The following is a 19,304-nucleotide window of genomic DNA, read 5'->3' as shown; positions in this document are numbered from 1 at the left end:
GAACAGAACAGTTTATACCCTCTGCATCCAACATCTTGGGGATGTCGAGGTATCGCTCCGCCACTTCGAAAGCATTGTTCAGATTGGTCACAGGGTCGTCCTGTTAACACATAATAAAAGAGTCACATGACCTCCACAGATTTACCACAGGATCAAAACGTCCATCATTTTACCAAGTTCTACACATGCATCAACCCTATTAAATAATTAAGCTAATTCAACTATTGCTTGCAATTGTGGTGGCTGAATAAATGCACTTACACCAGTTTTATTTTAGCTTTTATTTGACTTTTATTATAGTCATTTTAATAATCTGAATTAGCTTTTATTTTTATTAGTGCTGTGAAATCACGCTTAATCACATCTAACATGGTTTGCATAATGTGTGTGTGTGTATATATATTTTATGTTATATATGTATTTGTGTGTATATGTATATATACACAGACACATGCACACACACAAATATAATACATGTACACACATTATGTAAACAAGCTCTAATGTTAGATGTGATTAATTTGACCATACTAATTTCTATATTTTAAATTTTCATGTTTCAGTTTAATTTTTAATAATTTCATTAAGCGCTTTTGTTTCATTTATTTAAATGTTGCTATTTAGGTTTATTTTATTTCACTTTTAGTTCAAGTTTTTATATATATTTCCAGTTAATAATTTTAGCGCTTCAACTATTTTGCTTCAGCTTTATTTCAATTAACAGAAGTGTTATCATAATTATCATAATTTGGAATTACTGGAATTAATATAAGGGCTGTTTTCATTTTTGAGAGAAGCTTCTGAAGGGTTGACCAGTGTTCATAATGTAGAATGTGTATTAATACATATGATGCATATAATAAATCAGCAAACTCGATGTGGTAAAAAGTTCTCTTAATCGTGCTTGACATGACAGTTCAACAATTCTGATTAAATATAAAAATAAATCTCAAAAAAAGAACAAATTCAAGACATTTTTGAGCAAAATAATCATGCTTTTCAGTTCAACTATTATCCTTCAAGCCCTACTTTTGACTATGCAATAAGAGTACATAACTCTCAGTTCCACGTATAATCATTTTAATATGCTGAAGTGCACAAAATCTCCCCCAAATTGAGTACTGAAAATTCACAAGCCTCCTAATGAACTTTTGTTTTCATGAGACGCACACCTTTCTCAGCTTGTCATAATCGATGAGCTCTGGCCTGTGTCTATGGATCAGAGCATTGAAGGCAAGACCATCCTTCCAGCTGTGGAAAAACAGAAAAAGAGTGCGTCAAGTACTTCACATTTCCTTCCTTTGACCAGAAGAGGGCAGCACTCAAACCACAGCTTACAAACTCTGCATTCATGCATTCAGTGTCGGACTAAAAGAACTTAGTTTGCAAAGCGACTGTGAGATATTTCAGATTCAAGTGTGATCTATTATCGCTCCTCTTCAGCTATATTGTTCATTTGGTTATTCAAATGCACCCATACCACTGCTTTAGGCAAAACCCATGTTTGGGTGAATCAACCAGCCAAAATGACATGCACAGAATCCCTGAATCAGTCAGATAAAGGTTCTAGATCAACACGAATAGGCGTTTCGGACCTGATGTGGAAGTTCTGAACGTTGACGTTCTTGTAAGGAGCCGTCTTTCTCTGACACCACAGCAACAGTCCTTCTTTAGCGGAGGTTTCTGAAGAGAGAGAGAAACATCACTGAACATTCATCAAGTCTGTTTGCTTCTCTTCTCCAAAGTACGCTTGCTTATGCCATGCAGAGCGGCTCCTTAATGTTCTAGAACAATCTGAGGGGTAAATCATACCCTCCACTGAGATGTCCTGGATGGCGAAGCGGAGGATGATGGTCCAAATCATTCCCAGAGTCATCTTGGCATTTCCATCCACAATTTCTACAGATACAGACATGCAAAACTGTTAGATGCTGAAACATGCATTTTTATTTTATCATAAATAATCGTAATAAAGTGATAAAAACAAAACAAAAAGAATCCTTTTATTCAGAAAGCATACATTAAATTTACCAAAAGTGACTATAGTGTTATAAAATTATTCATTTGTAATGTTACAAATGCTAAAAAATTTTGGTTACACTATTTTACGGTGTCATTGTAATTATACATGTAAGTACTGAGTAATATTAACTAACTACATGCACTTTACTATAGGGTTAGGGTTTTCTTGACCACTGCAGAGTGGCAGCAATTGTATATGTTAAAATAACCACCGTAAATAATGTAAATAAGAGGCTGTATTCACTTATTTCCGCTCATTTCCATGTGGAATAAATCACATTTTCACAATCTCAACTATTTTGAGATAAAATACCATTTTAACTATAACGTGCGTCTTTATATCTTCCTATTTTTAAACAGATTTAAATAATTCAATAATAATTAGGATATTATTGTCCTATTATTATATTAAATATGCATTTATTCTTTTTATACCAAGCATATGACATTTTATTTACAGCACAATCATGTTATTGAGCATGTGAGCAGTGCGCTCCCAGGATCACAAAACTCGCTCCTCCACCGGGAATAAATCACCATCAATGTTTATCACTGGGGTGGCATGCATATTTATTTGTACGCACTTCCACGTGAGAAACAATTACCGTCCAAATAGGGCTTTAGACGAGAAAAAAAACAGGTTTGCTTGAGCATTCTATCCTTCCTGTTTTTGGTTTGTTTACAGGTCTTTGGTCCGTGTTGCGTTCATATTTCAGTCGGACAGCACCAGAATTCATTTGAAAGCGGATGAGACTCATCTTTTCAGCGTCTCGGTCCGCTTGTTTGGTGCTCACCCGGGTTCAGATGGCAGCGTTCACACTTATTCAGATGACCCGCACTAACAGAGCAATCACACCAGGGTTTGCTTTAATCGACCCAAACATGCCAAGTGTGAACACACACTCAATCTCTCTGAAAGACGCTGCATCCACACAAAGGAGGATCGGAAAGGTCAGAATTTCCCAAACACACACGCACACAAACATGCACAAGGCTTTAGGTCTTTGCTGTGGGATTTTCACTTGGCAGGCGCTTCTTCAAAGCGAATATACAGTCTGACAGGCAGAGGAGTGTTTGTACCTTCTGCACCGATGGACACCAGTTTGACTCCTTTGCTGGCGATGAAGTCCAGCGCTTTGTTGACATTGTTGATCTTGTGCACCCTCATCTTGCCTCTTTCAGGTTTTGGTAATCTCTCCCCTGCACAAACACACAGCGGATGAGTTCTCACACTCTTTCCATCGCATCAGCATAAACACAGACTCTATTACATTCTCCTCGGCTAAACATTAGCTCAACATCTCTGCAAAAACTTTGGAAAGTTGCAAATGAGACTTAAAGATTGAATGAATGTTACACTGACCAGTCAAAGATCACAAGACCAAAGCAAACGTGTAAAGCCCACTGACCTGAGATGACCTCTAGGAGCAGCATTAGTTTGAGTCCATCTCTGAAATCCTCCTCGATGTTTTCGATCTGCGTTCCCGCCTTCCTCAGGTGAGAGTTGCACCAGGCCGTGAAAGTCTAGAACAAACAGGAAATGATGTCAAAAAAAAGTGGAAGCAAGGTCACAGAGCCCGGGAAACAGGAAACGGGCTTGCAAGAATGCTCAAGATGTTTGCTCAGGAAGCCGGTTTGAAAATCAACATCCAAAAGCATTTCTAGCATAAATACAAGACCAACGCTTGAATAAACTCTGAGATATCATACACTTTGCAGACAAAAGGGGACAACATTTACTGAAGCGAGCAATGACAAATTCTAGTCTAAATTCTAAAGTATTTATAAAGTATTTGCACCTCTAAATCAATTGTTAACTAAAAGTTAGAAACATATATTTTCCACAAATTTTAATAAAAAGCTGAAATAAAGTATGAAATAAAATATAAATACTTAAATTAAATAATTTCTACAACAAAATAAATTAATTAAATAGAAATATCTAAAATAAAGCTAATAAAACTGAAAATACTTGAACTAAAATTTAAAACAAAAGTTTAAATTGAAGTACTAAAATGACTAAAACTGATATGAAATTAATAAAAACCTAATAGAATTATAAAAAAAACGAATAAAAAAAAAGACAAAAAGCAAGTAACAAAATAACTGTATGAAATAAAATATAAATATTAGATTAAAAAAAACAACAACAACATAAAAATGAGTAATTTTGCATTGGAAACTACCCAAAAATAAAACAAGTTCAAATACAAAAATTACTAAAACTAAATAAATTAAAACTAAATAGAATTGTCTAAATAAATACCTAATAAAATTACAAAAAAGTACTACAAATAGAAATACTTTTTAAAAACGAATAAAAAGGACAAAATTAAAGGTCCCATTCCGCATGATCCCATTGTTCAAACTTTAGTTAGTGTGTAATGTTGCTGTTAGAGCATAAATAATACCTGTAAAATTATAAAGCTCAAAGTTCAATGCCAAGCGAGATATTTTATTTAACAGAAGTTCCCTTTCAAAGCCTACAGCGAACGGCTGGCTTGGACTACATCCTGGTACTTCCTTCTTTAATTACGTCAGTAGAGCAGTAGAACAGACTAACCTCCGCCCACAAAGAAACGCGAAAAAGGGGGCGCGGTCTTGTTGCTGTCCCACGTGGAGAAGCGGACGGTCGTGTGGAGAAAAGGAACTGTTGCGTTGAGTGTGTTTATGGCCATGTCATCGAGACGCTGTTATTTTCATCCAGGAGTCAAATCACCTTTGTTTGGCTTTCCCAGGGACGCTGTAGAGATTATTGAACGCATACATCTCTCCGTTAAGAGGCGTGACCTTTCCAATATGCGCTAAGCTGCTGTCGAATCACAACACAGGAACTGCTGGCACGTGCGCTAAGCTGCGGTCGAATTACAACACGGTAAGCGCTTGCACAATCAGAACTCGTTACGTGTTTCTGAAGGAGGGACTTTATAGAACAAGGAAATCACCAGCCGTTTTTAGGACAGTGGAAACAGCGGTATACAGATAAGTACATTGTATGAAAAATACTGTGTTTTTTTACACGCGAAACATGAACACATGTTATATTGCACACTGTAAACACAATCAAAGCTTCAAAAAAACACGAAGAACGGGACCTTTAAATGACTTCCACTTGCACTAAAATAAAATATAATAAATTATTAAAATATAAATAATACTGCTCTAAAAATATGCCCTTTTAAAACTCTATATTAAAAAGGCACAAGAAAAGAGATGCACTCATTAGTTCGACTCACTAAATGACTAGTCGGTTACCAATTTGATCCACAGCACCTCAATCTGAACCGGCATGTACAGACACAGACAGGCATCAGATCACACTGGGAAAGGGGTTTCTAGGCCCGCGGCCCGAAACACAAAGACTCCATTGAGTTTAGTGGATAATGAGGCCCTTCACCACCCCCTGCCCTCGTACGACAGGCACCTACCAGGGACAGGCCCGCCACAAAAACAATTCAGCCTTCACACACATATACACGAACCAGTCAGGACCTGAGCCTGGACGGACACATCCACACTGTCAACAAATGCCATTTGATGAGGCCTGAAATACCTCTGCTCAAACAGGGGGCTCTGTGTGTGTGTGTGTGTGTGTGTGTGTGTGTGTGTGTGTGTAGGGAATGCCCAGCCTATGATTAGTTGGGTGTGGATGACATCATTGCATCCAAGTCGCAAGAATTAGAGGGAGGAAGACCCGCTATGCCACACATGCATGTGTTTATGTGCCACTTTTGGTCATAATAAAGTACACTATGTTGATGCAAACACTTTATGGCCACGTTGCACTTGCCTTGCATATCAGTCATTTCAACAGCAGTAACTGGTGATTGACCAATACGGTTTCATATGGCCGATATCTTGGAGAGCAGGGTGGCCGATGGTCCTTATATAACGACTACTACTTCACTTAAATTGTAAATAACACATGCATAATTGCTGCAATACAAATGTATTTTTTAGTAATCTGCTAACTCTGTGTGCACTCCCTGGGAATGACATTTCCTGAAATAAAGAACGGGCAGTGCTAATTTGACACTACTCAATGAAGTATAGTCTGAAATGTCCGAATGCGATTTGCACAGACGGAGCGTCACGGAGAGTAAATGCTTCTTTATGCAGGCTACAACTATCCCGCCGTGTCTAAATAAAAGTTTGCTTAATCCGACAGTTATTGGCCAAACAGAAAAACGTATCAGCGGATTCATTATCGCTAGTAGTAGTTGTAGTAGTAATGTGATGTGCACTGAAACCAGGTATGGCATTGTGGAGTTTCGGAAATGAAACAGACAAAGCTCTCTCTCTCGATTGCAATGAACTGCCACTCCCTGCGCAAGAACGCATGAAAGATCGAACCACATCCTTCCCCCGGCCTACACAAACATGCGCTCTGCAGAGCACGAGTGGATGGAGCCGGCGTGATCGACAGGTGAAGGTGTGGTGCCGCTCAGGAATGACCTCAATGCACACAACCTGATTTCACAATCACCTGGCCGACATAACCCTTCTTACTCACTCTCTCTAGGCCTGTTTTAAATAGCGTGCCAATGGATTTGTACTATTAATATGCTTACTATTAACACTACATTCATATAACTTCAAACAAGCATATAAAAAAATATATAAAAAAAAACATATTCTGGAGAAAATGTGGATGTTAGTTGCTCAGGCAAGCTCAGGGTTTTCACACTGGGGCAAAAACAGATAAAGAGCGTAATAATTTGAGAAAAAAATACATCATACAAATAAGATTTAACTATTAAATAAATAAATTGATCATTGATTTAAAATATATATATAAATAATATTTAATAATTTCTTAATTGTAAGCAACAGTGTAAAATAAAATATATTAAAATAGATCAAAATAAATACATTATTTTAATAAATTAAATAGTGTAATTTAAAGTTTAAACTAATAAATAAAATACAAAATTGATTTAAATTAATAATACAAATAAGATTAAAGAATCAAATAAAAAAAAATGGATAAAGAAATGAAATACAATTTAAAAATATTACATTAAGCAACAGTGTAATTTTTTTTAAAAAATATATATATAAAAAAATAGATCAATTATTTAAATAAATGTAAAAGTTGAAATTTCCTAACAATATTTTCACATTTTTTATTTTTAAAAAATGTATACGTGAAAATATATATATCTGCCTTTTATATTTTAGAAAAACTACAGATTCTGGAGAAAACGTGGATGTTAAATGTAAAAATAAATAAATTATAAAAATAAGATTGAACTATTAAATAAATAAATAATTGATCATTGATTAAAAAAATTAAATTATAAATATAATTTAAGAAATGATTAAATATTAAGCAACAGTGTAAGATAAAAAATAAAATAATTAAAATAGATCAAAATAAATAAATAAAAGTCTAAACTAATAAATAAAATACAAAATGTATTCAAATAAATAAATAATACAAATAAGATGAAACGATCAAATAAATAAATTGATTAAAAAAAGATTACATTAAGCAACAGTGAAATTTTTTTTATATATATATATATATATATATATATATATATATATATATATATATATATATATATATAAACAAATACATTTAAATTAAACAGTAGTGTAAAAATAAACCATTAAAAAGTTTAATTTAGCTAATAATATTTTCTATTTTTTTTTATAAATTGTTTTTGAAAATGTATTTCTGCCTTTTACATTTTAGTATGGGGGCCCTTGCATCATTTATGGGGGTCTGTGGTATTGAAAACTGCTGTTCTGGGGCATTTCCATGTGTTTTTTAAACTCCAAAGGCCCCGTTTCCACCTGGTATTAAGAAATGTTTTGGTCGATCGGATCACAAGTGGACGGCACTAAATACAGGTGTAAACGGCTCTAAAACGCTTTGAGCTCGTCTCATGGACTTTTCCTGCAAAGGTTAAGGATTATAAAGCTAGAATTGCGCAAACACTCACACCAGAGTTTGTGCACATATCCGAGGGGAAACGTCAGCATGAATATTCGAAACGATAATAACCCGTTTCCTCATTCTCTGCGAGCTCTAATGCGTTTCCGTCTGCAAGATCAACATCCGCATCCATCTCCCACTCAACGCCTGCAGGACTGGGGCGGAGCAAAGGATGACCGGGATGTTATAAAGCATGTATTAAAATGATACACAGCTCAAAACACTGCAAAAGCACATTCATCCTCTGCACTCAACCGAAGATCTAGAAACACAGTTACACTGAGTCTCAAAATACACTTAAATATCATCACAATCTGAGCAGCAGATGAGAGGGTATCAACAGCCAAAGCTATGCGCTATGAGTTTCACGTTTGCTCAAACTGAGCTCTCGACCCTGGAGCAACAGAAGAGAGACACAGGGAGAAAAGAGGGACACACAGGACAGGAAAAGAGCAAGGAGGAGAGAGAGAGAGAGGGAGAGAGAGAGAGAGAGAGGGGGGGGGGGGGGGGGGGGGGGGCTGTTTTGGACATCCACGCTCTGTAGGAGTTGCCCTGGTGGATGCCATGTTTATTTGTTGATTTATTTATAGCACTTCCTGTCTTTGTGAGAGTCCTAGCGGTGTCTGAACGGCTCGGGTTTCTCCAGGAGACTGCAGGAACATTAACCCTCGCCGCGGCCCGGGACGGACCCAAACCACACACACACCAACAACCAAACGCTGGGATTCATTCACACACGCTCTGGGAAACTCAACATCATCAACGCAAGCTCTGATTCTACAGGGAAACACTACAAGTGTGATTTTTCTGACTAAAAGTGTGGTTGCGATGTAAAATACGATATAAAAAAATTCAAAATTTGCTGTAGTTGTTTGTAGGGCTGCATAATGGGATTATCAATAAGGCTATAATAATAATAATTATTATTAGATACAAATAAAAAAAAAATGACAAAAAAATAAATATTACTATTTACTATTACTATTTATTTCCCTGTAAAAAAAAAAGTATTTAAAAATAAGGCTATAAAACAATAAGAATGCTAATAATAATAATTCTACTATTACTACTACATTAATTTAATAATAATAATTATTATTAACTATTATTATTCTTGAAAAAAATATTATTAGAAATATTATATATTATAAATAAATTAAATTATATAAACATTAATAGTAATAATAATAACTACTACTTGTAAATTATTATTACACAATTTGGTCAGAATTGAGTGATGCATAAAATAATAAATAACAAAAATGGTAATTAATAATAATAATATTATTACTACAAAACATAAAAGTTACTAAAATTCCTAAGAAATATTACTATTTATTTCACAGTTTCACATTATCAATAAGGCTATAATAATAATAATTATTATTATTATTATTAATAATACATACAAATATAAAAATGACAAAAAAATATTACTATTGAAATATTTCAATGTAAAAAAACATTTAACAATAAGGCTATAAAACTTTACTACTACTACTACTACTACATAAATTATTAACTATTACTATTAATAAAATAATAAATTAGAAAATTATATTATATATACACATTTAATTATTATATAAAAATATCAAATTATTATTATTATATAAACATTAATAGTAATAATAATAATAACTACTACTAGTAAATTATTACTGCAAGGTGGCACAATTTGGTAAGAATTTTGTGATGTATCTATAAAATAATAAAAAATAACAAAGTAATAATTAATAATTATTATTATTATTACACAAAAATATAAAAATTACTAAAAATAAGAAATATTAATATTTATTTCACAGTAAAATAAAAACAATGTACTTAAGAAAAATAATATTTTATTTTATATTGCAACTATAAAAACACAACTGATATCTATGGTTGTTTTAATTTCTTCTTTTTCAAACGTTAAACCATCAAGCTCTTATTTTGACAGGCAGCCGCAGGAAGCCCTTAAAGCTTCTCTTATGTCGTTTGGCACAATATTAAACTTTGACCTTTCAGCTGCCTAGAATTCCTTGTGTGCTTTGATTGTGCACTACCTAAACCACAATAACCCTGGAAGCATGACTGCACTGTCACTTGTGAGCCTGAACCGTACACTAAGCCAGAATGTGAACGCAGACGATTTTAGACATGCATGCTAGATTTCAATGTTGTTGCATTCACAGCATTACCACAAGCAGGGCTACACACTTATTCAAAGCAAAACCAAGATCATCTCATGGTTTAGTGTGTGAACTGCAAAGGCTGCGGTTAAATTAAATAAATGCATGCACTGCGTGTTTCAGAGTGAAGCGCGGCACTGGGTTCATTTACACACCAGCAGCTCATGACCTGATGTTTTCAATTTATTACTAATTATTAACTATGACTTTTGCCCCCAATACACCCCTAATTACTGCTTATTAATAAGTTTAGGTTTCAGGTAAGATTATGGGATGTAGAATATGGTAATGGCATTAATATGTGCTTTTTTAAGTACTAATAATAAACAGTCAATATCCTAGAAATATGAAACTAGTTGGACCATGAACTGAAGTGTTACCAAAAATGTAATTGTCATGACGCTGTAACAATTTGAAGTGAATCTTTAGCAATTTCACTAAACTATAAACAAAATAAACTAATCAAGTACACCAACACAGACAGGTTTATTATTATTAGAGTTTAAGTAGGTTTCAATCATTTCTAGAAACGGGCCTTGATTGGAGCATCTGAAGCAAACCCCAACACAAATTGACAGCAGAGCAGATGGAAGAATGCAGGAAAGGAGTGCCTGACCCAGGGAGACTTCGCGCAGGAATTGAAGTCATCCCACTATCGCACGAGAGCGATTTTAAGAATGCCAGACATGCGTGTCACGCACTGAGAATGGCTGTCCAAACCAATGAAGTGTGTTTGTATCTGAAGACCGAGAGTGAGAACACCAGCAGGCATCAGCTCTCAAGGGCGGATGCCTCCACCCGACCCGCACATCAGCTGATGATCCAGGGCAGGGCGTCAGGTGCGAGACGCATGGAAACTAGGGATGCTTAAATCTACAAGCGGCTAGGTGATCTTCAAAATGCAACAGGGAAGCTGGGCTATTTTTAACTTGCCGTGTCATCTTAAAAACACAACACTCAGCGAGAAGCGAGACAGCAGTCAAAGACATCTGTCTGCATGTGCGCACAAACACACAATTATGATTTTAATTGCTGGTTTGTGTGCATCAGTCTGACAGTGATGACTGTTGTCACTTTTTGCTGAGCACTTCATTTTAAAATGTCACACCAGCAGATAAAATACTCAAAATTATTTATGTTGAGTGAAATAAATTAGTTAATCGGGAAAAGGGGCATATGCTAGTTGTGAAGGGCATATGTCAATTTTCTTAAAATTAAAAAATATTAATAAAAACTAAAAAAAGACCATAAAATGCTAAATAAAAATTGGTTAAAAAAAACAACAAATTATTATTTATTTATATTATATTATATTATATTATATTATATTATATTATATTATATTATATATATATATATATATATATATATATATATATATATAAAATAAAATCAACTAAAACAGAAAGGAAACAAAACATATGCTTAATAATAACCTAAAAGATAGCATAATAAAACTAATGTGCAAGTTATTGAAATGAGTTATTTTAAATTAATTTAGATAACATCTCAGAGAAGCTGTCAGTGTCTGAGAGTTCAAATTTGTCCTTTTAAAAACATTATATTATAAATTACAGCCCATTCATAACACACTACAGTTGACTTCAGGAATCATTTCCTGATTCCTGACCAAATCACGATGAGCAACCTGAACAAAGTTCACGAGTTTAAAACCACTTGAGATGAATTCACACCTTCATGCACAAACATACCCAGCGAAGAAATGAGCGGAGCTTTATCGGTACAGGATGTGACAGAGGAAATGTTTCCTCAGCCCACACGTGTATAATAAATCAATCTAAGCGCTGTGATTAGACAGACCTTTGAGCTAGAAAAGGGAAAGAAATTGAACAAGACAAACAAATTGCACAAGTGATCAAAACTTCATGCCGGAGCGGTTTGCGTGATTAATGTGCAAGTCATCGAGAGGGCAGCAGTCGAGATGGAATAAAAAGTAACAACCAAGAGTGACATCATAGCATTCAGCCTTAAAGGGACAGTCCACCCAAAAAAAAAAAAATTCCAAACCTGTTCTTATTTTCAAAATCTCGTCTTAAGAAATCATACATGCGTGGAATTAAATTAGGGCGAGAATTTTCATTTTTGGGCGAACTGTCCCTTAAAGACTGAAGCTATGATGTCACTCTAGGTTGTTAGTTTTTATTCCATTTAGAATGCTGCCCTCTCAATGACTTGCTCATTAGTCATGCAGACTTCTCATTTTTTGGGTGAACTGTCTCTTTAACTCAAAGATGGAGGAGGTGAGGGACGGACGGACGGAAAGAAGGTCCTCTCAAGAAAACATCCCACGGCTCAAAGGAAATGAGCTTTACAGCAGTCACTGAGCGTGGATAGACAGGAAGTAGGGGACTGGGAAATGAAGTCTGAGAAGATTGCGTCCAGAAACCGCACTGATAATGCTTTGTAAACTTCTTCAGCTGTCCCCTCCCCTCATTCCTATCTAATCACACAAACATTCATAAATAATGCAGAAAAATGATGGTTCAGCTCAGATTCTGGAGACACTCGAGGTTTGTGCATCAACAGTTTGTGGGAGAAAAAAAAAAAGACACGCAGCCAAGTGGGGGTCAGCAAACTGAGCACGCTTCAAATTCCTGCGACATCCTCCCGAAGCCGTGGCGGAGGAGCTGGCAAAAGGTCAAACTGTAACTAATAAGGCAACCAAGTCGACATCAGCAAGTCAGAGCACATTTGATGGGAAATATATACGGAGACTGACAAACATCAGCGCTGTTGACAGTCACAGTCGCTTCTAGGGCTGCGCGGTTAAACCCATTTGACTTAGTGTGATTATGAAATCACTAATGGTGCGTTCACACCAGACGCGAATGAAGCGTTAAGTGCGAGTGATTTACAAGTTAAGTCAATGCAAAGACACGAATAGACATTCTGCGGCACAATTCGTACGAATTGAGCGTTTCGGGCATAACGATTTGCACGAGTTGAAAAATTAGAACTTTGGCAGATATTTGCGCCGCATTAACCAATCTGGAGCCTGCTCTAGTAGTGCCGTGATTACAAGCATAGGCAGAAATCTGAACAACAATGGAGGACAAAATCATTGTTGGTGTAGTGGATGCCTGGAGCTGTAAGATACATCTGCATAGTGTCATAGAAACAGGAATAATCAGGAACTAGCTTGAAAGAAAGTGTGTGAGGAGGTCGGACAGTCTGGTAAGTTGTAAAAACGCTCTTTACTTAATTTGAGATATATACATACATATTGAGACTACAAGCTAGATAAAGGTGTCAAATTGAGCTTATTCACCATATTCTACAACGGTTTTCCCGCTGAGATGATATGCTTATTCAGAGGAAGTGTGCAGACGAGACTGGAGCAGAAGTCCCTCCCATGACGCCAATTTACGTCTGTTGTGAAGCAGATTCACGTCTGTTGTGAAGCGGATCCACGTCTGTTGTGAAGCAGATTCACGTCTGTTGTGAAGCGGATCCACGTCTGTTGTGAAGCGGATCCACGTCTGTTGTGAAGCGGATCCACGTCTGTTGTGAAGCGAATTCACGTCTGTTGTGAAGCGGATCCACGTCTGTTGTGAAGCGGATTCACGTCTGTTGTGAAGCGAATTCACGTCTGTTGTGAAGCGGATCCACGTCTGTTGTGAAGCAGATTCACGTCTGTTGTGAAGCGAATTCACGTCTGTTGTGAAACGAATTCACGTCTGTTGTGAAGCGGATCCACGTCTGTTGTGAAGCGGATCCACGTCTGTTGTGAAGCGAATTCACGTCTGTTGTGAAGCGAATTCACGTCTGTTGTGAAACGAATTCACGTCTGTTGTGAAGCAGATTCACGTCTGTTGTGAAGCGGATCCACGTCTGTTGTGAAGCGAATTCACGTCTGTTGTGAAGCGGATCCACGTCTGTTGTGAAGCGGATCCACGTCTGTTGTGAAGCGGATCCACGTCTGTTGTGAAGCGGATCCACGTCTGTTGTGAAGCGGATTCACGTCTGTTGTGAAGCGGATTCACGTCTGTTGTGAAGCGGATTCACGTCTGTTGTGAAGCGGATTCACGTCTGTTGTGAAGCGGATCCACGTCTGTTGTGAAGCAGATCCACGTCTGTTGTGAAGCAGATTCACGTCTGTTGTGAAGCGAATTTCATGCGTGAATGAAGCGAGCAAACTCAAAATGTTTAAGCGTCCAACTACACGCGAATAGCGCGATTTATTTGCGCAAGTCGCGTCTGGTGTGAACGCACAGTAAGGCTGTGATTCTTTTTTTATGCGCAGTTTGTCAGTGAAGCTTGGCTCTGTGATCAGTAGTAAACGCTGCTCCATCTGAAATCACTGCGAGTTTGAGTTGCTCATAACGTGCATTTGAAAAAGCAACACGTGTCAAACATCTTTCAAACATTGCATGAACGAATGATTCAAAGCCTCGCTCGTTAAGACGGTCGCTGTGTCCGAAATCGCCCCCTATACCCTTAAATAGGGCACAATTTGGGGGGACAGCCATTTGTAGTGGTGTCCGAAACCATAGAGGATAGAGCTGGGTAAAAAATATTGATTTCTCGATTTTTTTATCGATTCTCACTTTTACAAAACAATATCGATTCTTAAATCCCAAGAATCGATTAGTCTATTTTTTTTACGAAATTCAAAAACATAAATACCGTTGGCACTGTGGCGTGAGATCGCTCTGCCGCAGCTCAGCTCAAGAGAAGCAGCAGCGCGGAGCAAACATGAACGGATCTTCTCTTCCGCCTTAATACCAGTAACAGCGCAAAATAAACACGAATGAGCTTCTGAAAGTGTGTTAAAAGATACAGGACAACTTACCGAAATCCGTATCATGTCACATAGAATCGCTCAGTGTTTCAACCGCAGAAAGATGTAAGTAAAACGGCTTACAAGTAAACAATGTCATGTCACAGTTACCTCAGAAAAATGTATTAATTTTCCTTGTATTATCCTTGATACATATCCAAAATAATCGACATTGAATTGAAAAAGAATCGAAAATCGAATCGAAAGCTTGTGAATCAAAATCGAATCGAATTGTGAAATTTGTGTCAATACCCAGCCCTAATAGAGGATGTTATTGAGAGCACTCATTAAATCCCACAATGCACCACAATAACGAGTGTACAACTGATGTACGTTCAATGGCTAGAGAATACCCATAATGCACTGTGAGAGTCACGCACTGAATAAATTCCCGCATCTCAGCAGGAGATGGCCCGCAGCTGAATCAATCATCCATCCCTCCACTTACTAAACCGCACTGGTCCAGCGTAAAAACATAGAGGTATAAATCCCTTTTGAATTGATTATTTAATTGTTTAATTACAGTTTATACATGCTAGTTTCCATTGCAAAGTTCAAGATAAATATTTTCATTAGTACTAGAGTCTCAAATGATTATTAAACAGCACGAATTATGGAAAAGCGGCAGCCCTTCCACAACCCACACAGTGTCCGAATTCACTCACTCGTTTTCAAGTGAACTGTATTAGTGGACTAATAGTGAATGAAGGTATAGGGGGCGATTTCAAACACAGCAAGTGAAATGCTTTGTTCTTCAATCAATCTCTTTATATTGAAGAAAGAAAAAAATCCCAGAAGTGTCAATATCGAGCACCCCTAATTGCAATTGCAATATTTAGCATTCTCCCCCCAAATCATGCAGCTCGAATGTAAAAGTTTGTCATTTTTGTGCCACAAATGGAAAATAATGAGATCTCGGCCAGTCTCGCCCCAAACATACACTGGTTTAGTCCATGTTTCTGAGTCGGGCTGGTCGAATGATGTTTTATGTTAAGGCCACAGAATCACAGCTTTTCAGGGAGATTGACCTACTAAACTTACAGTTCTCTGCATATCAAAGTGGAGAGTATAAGAAACTTCACCTTCAATATAAAGAGATTTTGTGTGACTTTACTGCATCAAGGCGCAGTGCAAGGTGTCCCAAATTATGTTTCACCGTTTGTCTCTCTGGCAGCATCTCTGCCCTTTTCCTCCCGGTGACTCCCTGAGCTGTTTTATTTTTTTTAGTGCACTACTTGTTCTGCATGTTTCATCCTCGGTGGCGGAGCAGAGCTCCAGTAGCGCTGACTCACGTGTCTTCTCAAGGCTGCCTTTCACTGAGGAAAGTGAGTCAGGTCGGATTAAACGGAGGCCTCACAGGGACACAGGAAATCCAGTCTGCCAACACGGTCATCCAACACAAAAACTCAGAAAAACAGAACCACCTGTACCTACCAGCTAGTGCTCGAGTATCAGATCAGCAACAATAGATGATAATTCTGTCACGAAGCGTGCGGATGTTTATACCAACATTACGAAGATGGGCTTGAAATACACCTCAAATGCTTCCAGAGTGCTCGTAAACATTGACCAAATTAAATAAAGTGGTTACGCAATTACCACACGCCGATCAGAAACAGAACCACAGACGAAGACACCTCTAAAATTATGCACCTAAATGAATTTTTTCCATTAAGTGTCATTCGGTTTCATTTGATGTTTGGTGAAAGTTTGTTCATGCATCGTCTCTGGCACTGGCTCAAAGGTCAGCGCGTCAGCAGATAGAGGATCAGATCTTTCCTGCCAGGAGGAATCACATTTCTTGTTTGGTAACAGGAGAAGCCATTGCAGAGATGATGTCTCTGTTCTGACAGACTTTAGCTGCTATTATAGTGTGTATTTTAGCACAACTAGAACGTAGTTTTGACCAATCAGCATCCCGGATTGGAACACTCTACACTACATTGCCAAAAGTATTGGGACACCCCTCCAAATCCCTCCGTGGGTTTCCATGGCCGTTTGGTGGAGGGGTTGTTTTTCAAGGGTTGGGCTTGGCCCCTTATTTCCAGTGAAAGGATCTCTTAATGCTTCAGCATACCAAGAATTTTGGACAATTTCATGCTCCCAACTTTGTGGGAACAGTTTGGGGACGACCCCTTCCTGTCCCAACATGACTGCGCACCAGTGCACAAAGCGTCGGTCCATAAAGACCGAGTTTGGTGTGGAGCTTGACTGGCCTGCACAGAGTCCTGACCTCAATCCGATTGAACACCTTTGGGATGAATTAGAGCGGAGACTGAGAGCCAGGCCTTCTCGTCCAACATCAGTGCCTGACCTCACAAAGGCGCTTCTAAGGTCAAAAATTCCCATAAACACACTCCTAAACCTTGTGGAAAGCCTTCCCAGAAGAGTTGAAGCTGTTATAGTTGCAAAGGGTGGGCTAACTCCATATTAAACCCTACAGATTAAGAATGGGATGTTATTAAAGTTCATGTGCATGTAAAGGCAGACGTCCCAAAACTTTGGCAATATATTGTATATGTAATGTTAAACAATCAAGGTTTTATTTTAATATATAATACAGCACTTCTCTTTTGTTGACAACAGCCGGTTTATAAGCGCTTCTCCTCATTACATGTTTGGGAAGATGTTTTGCTCTTGTGGTGTTTTCACATGCATGTTAAAGCGTCCCAAACTCAGAGCAGATGTTGAGATAAAGTTCACGCGGAGCTAAATTTACTGTGAACCAAACCGCTCTGAGATGCTGAAAACACTGAATCATGAGATGCTCGTGTGTAAATGAACACAATGGCGCGTTTCGCTCTGAAACACGCAGAGCATACATTTATTTAATTAAAATCGCAGCCTTTGCAATTTGATAAAAATCACACTAAACCATTACATGAATCGTGATTTCAGCTTTATTTCACTTAATCGTGCAGCACTAGTGAACGACAAAAAAAGACAGACATGAAGGGACTTCTGGGACAACCAGTCAATGCTGTAACTCACAAAAAAGCGGATTTCCCCATGTTAATGGCCTATCACTGGGGAACATTTGAAGCTCTGTGGATCTTCATTCCCCGCATTCCCCAGTGGAGAGCGAGCGACAGAAGCCCCCTGAATATGAGAGAGAGAGAGAGAGAGCGCGAGCGAGAGATCGTCCAACTCCTCACAGCCCACATCAGGATGGAATGTGTCTCTTCAGCATTACATAAACACTCTCTCTCACTCTCTCTCTCTCTGTCTGTCCCTCTCTGGGCTAATATTTACTGTGGAATGCAGTAACCGAGTGTTTGGTCCCCCGCCGCAGAGGGTTCTGGGGGTCAAAACACAGAGAGCTGCGAAACATCAACGGCTGCAGGTCAGAGTCTGTGGAAATGAAGCATCTACACAACTCATCTCACTGGATCAATCGAGTTCCACTGGAGTTCCACATATTCAAAAGGAATCATGAGTGGACGGGACGACAATGTTGCTTTCTACTTCCAAGTTATTAAGTTAAAAATGTTTCTACACTCAATTTTATTCAGTGAACTAGTATTTTACATAATTTCTGAATGTAATAAAATATGACTTGCAACTGATCTGCATTTCTTTTCTCAAGTGAACACTTGCCTAAACAAAAACCACTAATCAGGCATGTTTAAGTCATGCATAACTCTTAATGTGGTGTGTCAAAGAACAAGAGGAGAAAGTGAGAGAGAAAGAGAGAGAGAGAGAATGAAGGCAAACATGTCGGTCCAGTCGGCCCGGTCTCCTGGTATTGTCACTCTTAACTGCCTCTTCCTGTGTCTCCTGTAATGTTCTCATGTCCTTATAAGGCAACGCACACTCAGTTCTGCGTGACGCAATAGGCCGAAAGAAGCCCCGCCCCTTCCCCCCCACAGCGCATTCACAAAAGCACACACACACTTGCACCTGATCAAAGTCACCACACCTTTTCCCTTCTCGCGCCCAAAACGATCTCGCTTCTTAGAAAGGAAAGAGTGTTTTTCAAAGCTAAAGTTCACAAGTATGCACTCTCATTTACGTTTGTTTGTCCTTCGGTTGCAGGAATGTGAAATATGAGCCCACTCCCCCCCCCCCCCCCCCATCACAGTCGGGACGCTTACAATGAGGCATCAAAAACAAAACAAAAAAACCTCAGAACACAGGCACCAGAAAAACTGCTGCTCGCAAACTTCTGCCCAACTTCCTGTTCCTGTGTGAGCACATCGGCCTGCACAGGACAGGACAGACTAGTATGTGCAATATGGAAAGAAACGGTTGGACCATTCAGTCATTTCAGTAGAACTACACTCACACACACACACACACACACGTACACATCCTGTCAGTGAAGGGTTGTCATATACTACAAAAATTGTGTATTAAAATTGTT

The 19,304-nt window shown here is 37.9% G+C and overlaps 1 protein-coding gene across 2 annotated transcripts in view; it reads right to left on the bottom strand.

Annotated features, from left to right (window-relative positions):
* actn4 (actinin, alpha 4) overlaps nucleotides 1-19,304 on the bottom strand; it is a 54,298-nt gene that overhangs the window by 14,795 nt on the left and 20,199 nt on the right. For both annotated transcript variants that reach the window (XM_079822683.1, XM_079822682.1), the window contains exons 2-7: nucleotides 3,432-3,546; nucleotides 3,103-3,222; nucleotides 1,813-1,899; nucleotides 1,596-1,683; nucleotides 1,173-1,251; nucleotides 19-100 (exon numbers count right to left, since the gene is read on the bottom strand). In XM_079822683.1, the coding sequence (XP_079678809.1) occupies nucleotides 19-100; nucleotides 1,173-1,251; nucleotides 1,596-1,683; nucleotides 1,813-1,899; nucleotides 3,103-3,222; nucleotides 3,432-3,546 (571 nt within the window). The remainder of the gene's footprint in view (nucleotides 1-18; nucleotides 101-1,172; nucleotides 1,252-1,595; nucleotides 1,684-1,812; nucleotides 1,900-3,102; nucleotides 3,223-3,431; nucleotides 3,547-19,304) is intronic.

Source organism: Gobio gobio (assembly GCF_949357685.1).
Source record: "Gobio gobio genome assembly, chromosome: 8".
Classification (NCBI taxonomy): Eukaryota; Metazoa; Chordata; class Actinopteri; order Cypriniformes; family Gobionidae; genus Gobio; species Gobio gobio.
This window is presented reverse-complemented; position numbering and strand designations above follow the sequence as displayed.